The sequence below is a fragment of the Camelina sativa genome, chromosome 15 (assembly GCF_000633955.1).
Source record: "Camelina sativa cultivar DH55 chromosome 15, Cs, whole genome shotgun sequence".
Lineage (NCBI taxonomy): Eukaryota > Viridiplantae > Streptophyta > Magnoliopsida > Brassicales > Brassicaceae > Camelina > Camelina sativa.
In genome coordinates this window covers 15887608-15892898 of record NC_025699.1, presented here as the reverse complement: position 1 = coordinate 15892898, position 5291 = coordinate 15887608, and the positions used below count along the sequence as shown (strand labels likewise).

General features: G+C 33.1%; 1 protein-coding gene across 1 annotated transcript; it reads right to left on the bottom strand.

Moving 5' to 3' along the window:
- Positions 38 to 2748, bottom strand: LOC104748509. The gene is made up of 5 exons (XM_010470137.1): positions 2546 to 2748; positions 1972 to 2446; positions 1465 to 1882; positions 770 to 1364; positions 38 to 692 (listed from the first exon to the last, which is right to left on the bottom strand). Exons 1-5 carry the CDS (start codon positions 2746 to 2748, stop codon positions 38 to 40), a joined length of 2346 nt encoding a protein of 781 aa, XP_010468439.1.

Below are 5291 nucleotides of genomic sequence, written 5' to 3'. Positions count from 1 at the left end.
ATGTATATTAAACAGATAGTAAAAGTAATGAACCTGGTCATTTTAGTTCTTCTCTTTTACGCCTTAATATGTCATCAGATAACATAGTCCAAGTTTCTTCCCACACAATATGAGGAGCACTTAGCACGGCGGAGAGAAGCATCCTCACAAACATTTTACGAACGTACTTTGCAGAACACATGAAGTGTGCTTCTTTAATACCTTCAATATATTCTTTGTCATCATCTAACAGACCAAGAGCATAACATGCTTCACGATACGATTTGTGTATGACACCATTCACAGTTTTAATGTGATCAAAACTGGTAGGACCTCTGACTGAATTGAGAAGAATCCTCAAATGATATGCATCGTCTATCGTCGGAGGAACGTAGTTAATTCTCCCTATAGCAAATGCTCTTGTTTTCCTTCTGTAAAAAACTTTCTCCTTCCCATCCCATATAAACTTGCTTGGTATTTCTTCATATAATAACTTCCTAGCTTCTTCATCACGTTTATTAAGTTCAAATAAAGCAAGAAACTGAGATTCATCAAGAGAGTCACGATCCATGACATCCTGTGCAGACTCACCGTCCCGAAAATAAATAGGATGTTTGCCTTCCTCATGGAAAGTGAGTGGGACAACAGCGGTTTGCCTATAGTGTATTGGGTAAGCTAAAATCCTCCACATAGCCTCACACGCAGATACATATCTTCAAAAAATTGAAAGAAGCTGATTTACAATGAATTATATAGTCACAAATTGAAGGAATGTACTAAATTTTTTTACCTGCCATCGAAGTAATCTTGTATTTCATCTTTTGATGCTGGGGTATTCTCATTTTGAAGATTCTTCTGACCTTCTTCAGTTCCTTTTTTTTTATGAGGTTCAACAATGACACCAACTCGATCATTACTTTTGTGAACATACTTAAATAAGTACTTCACTGAACCTGTTTGGTTGCACCACTCCACATTTATATGAGCATGATATTTTACCAACAAAAACCGATTGTAAGGGACAACATATCGGTTATCACATTTGAAACCATTCTTCTCGATAAAACGCTCATCATTTCTTCTTCTATAAACCGGGTAACCTTCCTTGTCAATGCTGGTGGTTTTAACATGTGGTTTTGGGAAAAATTTTGAACAGCTACCTTCTTCCATGCAAGGAGATGAGGGGTAAGCAGCACCACATGGACCATGAATCATACATTCTGATATTATATTGTAGAGTTCTGGATCTGTTTCCTTGTCTGGAATTTCAGCACAAATCAACTTGTCAATTTCGTCTGCAGTAGGAAACTTGCATTTCGGATCCATCCATACTATAATATGAGCATGCGGAAGACCCCTTTTTTGAAACTCTACTGTGTACATAGCTGCACAACAATAATATGTCTTGTTATATATTAATATGTAATGATTTTAAAGATAGTGTAAATGTTTAATTAAAAATGAAAAAGGGTAAAGAATTTAAACCTGAAACTGTTTTCCCAAAAATATGTTTTCTTGTGATGTCATCCATTAGATTCTCAAGCTTGATCTTGAATATTTTGCAAATGGTGTCTGGTCTATCTTCAGCCTTTAGCTTCCTCTCATTCACAAATCTTACAATTTCAGGCCACTTAGGATTGCATGTGAATGTAATAAAGAGGTCTGGAAACCCAAACTTCTTACATGTAGCCATTGCATCAAGGTAGCTCTGCCTCATATACCTTGGTCCTCCAGTAAAAGAAGCAGGTAGCGTGAAAGAGTCTCCATAATTGTTTAAATTGTCGTCTCCAGCTTCTGCTGCTTTCCTCAAATCTTCCTTGTATGTCCTTCGAAGTTTCTTTTGGTTTTTTTTTAAATACCTTAGCCTATTTGTTTCGATCATGGTATAGGCATCAACAATAAACTGTTGTAGTAAACGCTTTGATCTTAGAAGGTGTGCTTCTCAATTTTTCTTTCTTGAAGCCTATAAGCAAACCACTGCCTCATACTTACATCCTTCTGACTTTTTTTATTTGAACTCTTTTTCTTTGACTGTTTCTTTGATATCCTTCCTCTTGTTATCTTTGTCTTCTTAATACCAAGTCTGTAGCCATCTTCTCCTCTTGGAAACAACAAAGGATACTGTAAGGCTAGATATGCGACATGGCATTCATGAATTCTTAGTAATTTTCCACTTCTTTTTTGGAGGACGATATCTCTTTTATCCATATTCGCATCAATATCTCCTGGAATCAGTGCAGCAACTTCAGAGGCCGTAGGGATGTTGTATTCCCTACCATCGGTTTTGCGACTTGAGATAATCCTCATATGGAAGTTTGATTCTTCTTTCTCCATATCAAACCTATCTCTAGCCATTCTAAAAGCTCTTACATGAGGATTAACTTCGTCCAACAATTTGATTAAGCTTTCCACAAGATCTGGCCTGAATTTTTTCTTCCCATCGACTTTGACTTGACGTCCTTCTTTGCTGCATTTTTTAAAAAATATCTCATCAGCAACTTTTGGACCAGTAAATTATAAGATATACAATTGTCCATTAAAGAAAAAAAAACAATGGTTTTATTACCTCATAACATTCATTCTATTTTGGACTTCATTTTGAGTGTCAACAATATAAAGTTGTTGAAACTTTGCATAATCACCAGCCTTTGGTTTTAAAGAACCCATCAAATGATAGTTTTCACCTTGCAAAGCAAACATGGATGGGCCACGGCCTTTTTTAACAGAACGATCTACCTTTCCACCCAAAGATGTAAAAGAGAAAACCATGTTATAAGGTCTACTATTCTCCTGGAAGTGACGTGACAAATCATCTTCATTGGTTAGTAGATTCCATAACATTTCTGGAGACTCTTTTAGCATAGGTAGAACAATTTGTCCTTGCATACAACATCCAGTATAGACTGGATTATTAGTTCTTACTGTCCTTCGCAACCTCTCTCCATACCAAAAAATTGCACCACAATGAGGACAACTATATTCAGGATCACCATCATCTGCATATCCTGCAAATATTTAATGTATCATCGACAATTTTCAAATTTTTATTGTTTATAAATATTCTTAAAATGATATATATAAAAGAATATCTGCCCATAAATTAATAGTCTTCTTTGTAGTAATAGTTGTTGTTCCAAAAACTTTTTTAAAACTTTCCTCAAACATCGTAAGCATATCATAACGTCGTTTAGCATCATTAGCAGCTGAAAGTTGTGGTGTAATTTGATCAACAACATCTTCATCATCATCAGCATATTCAGATGATGATGAATCATCTTCTCCTTGACTACTACAATAAAACACCTGATCATCATATTCTTCTTCAATATCTGCAAAACATGGATTGATTATTTTATTTTCGTAAATAAATGTCTAACAATAGATAATATAGACTTTTATTATTGGATGAAGAAATTATACCGCTATCTGAGTCAACCTGCTCATATTCATTGTCTTCATCTTCCTCTAAATTTGTCATTTTTGAAATGCTTGAAACTTTTCTTCTAAATATGTTGTTTTTTGATGATTGAGTGGACACTCGATCTGTGTATAAAAGGAGAGTTAATAAAAATTGAAAAAACATTGTAGTAGTTAAAATAAAGAGTTACGCATATTACAAATAACCTCTAGTTATAGTGCTATCTGGACTGATCTCTTCCTCAAATGAGGGTCTATTATTCCTTTCGGGTATATTAGTAACATCTGAAAGTGTGGGATTGTACTGACTTCCACTTGCATGATTACTTTGATAGTTATTTGGCACCAGTTTGTCTATAAGGTATAAGGTTTGAAATAATTAGTTTTCTATATAATATAAAAATAAAAATAATTATAAAAATATGTTAGATTAATAGACCTGATGGAGTTGATGATATTCGTCCCATTTTTGCTATAGAGTCAACTATGGGAGTGGTAGATGAGTGAATCCTTGTGTTGCAAGTTTGTTTCGAAATCCATTTTTCCAAATTGGGCTTACTTCCTGAAGGAAAAATTTAATTGACACGAGTATTCAAAACATAGTGATCATAGAAATAAGAAGATGAGTAATAATTTAAATCTTAGAATTGAATTTAAGATTTTTTAAAATTACCATTAAAAATATTACTGCGACTCTCTTTGTTACATAGGCCTTCATTTGAAAAGCCGGAAGATGGTGTCCTATAATCTACACCAAAATAACAAAATTAAAAATATGCTTGGATTTAGTTTGTGAAGTTAATATAGTTTAAATATTGAATAAATAAAAATGTAAATATGAAATTGAGATGAACAATACCAGAAGGTGTGTTACTTGTACTTGGAGAGAAAAGTACTTGAGAAGATGGCCGATTTGTAATATCATTTAGAACTCTACCAAAAACAGAATTAATATTGACTACGGATTGAGGCTTCTGTGATACTGTAACTGGACTTTGTGGTTGATTTTCTGAAGACACTTTCCGATTTTTTGGGTCGCCTTCTTTAACTTGAATACGATTTGATTCATCATTTTTCCTCTTCTTCATTGTAAAGAAATAAGCAAACAAAACAACACTGAATGATTTCTTTTTCAGTAATATTTTCGTAGGACTAATGAGAGAACGCTTAATGAGGGATACTAATTATGTGACAGTATATGTTAAGCGAATGAACTCTTTACGTCATATTTAGCCATAACTAAATATATGTTTAGCCATAACTACTGGAGAAGATTTACGAAATCTTTTAAGGATCATATAAAGAAATTATTTGACAATTTTTATGTTAAGACTTACCCGTTTTCTTTAAAATGTAAGTTTAAATATATAAACATATATTAAATTGTAATTCAAATAAAGAAATTATATTAGGGTTGAAAAACGATAATAAAGGCGGAATTAACGGTTCAGAATTACAAAAACTTAAATACTAATTAAAAGGAAACCAAAAGATTTGATAAAATTTGGTAACAAACAATGTGGCTGTTACACTGATTAATTAGAATCACTTGATTCTTCTTCTCCGTGATAATCTTCATCATCTGATGTATCATGAAAAGCGAGACTGCAGAAAAATAGGAAAATATGTTAAAAAATATATATTGTAAAGAGATACTGCAAGTAATATATGAATATTAGGACTTACAGAGCAGGATCAGTCGTGAATGGTCTGACTTCGTTTCCAAGTATAAGATGAGAACATCTAAATTGAGACATTAAACATACGTTACCTGAAAAATTAAATTGTAATGATTTATAAAAACAATTTTACCTTATATTCGTTATTTTAAAACTGAAACTAAGATTTGTTTATACCGTCAAAGGAAGCGCTTCTCCAAAACATAAGCAGACACA

Excerpts from the sequence above, each read along its gene's own strand:
- LOC104748509 (XM_010470137.1), bottom strand. The coding sequence starts at position 2,748 with ATGGTTTTCTCTTTTACATCTTTGGGTGGAAAGGTAGATCGTTCTGTT. Across the intron at positions 2,447-2,545 it reads AATAGAATGAATGTTATGAG|CAAAGAAGGACGTCAAGTCA; the intron begins GTAATAAAACCA and ends TAAAAAATGCAG. Across the intron at positions 1,883-1,971 it reads ATAAAAAAAGTCAGAAGGAT|TTTATTGTTGATGCCTATAC; the intron begins GTAAGTATGAGG and ends TTACTACAACAG.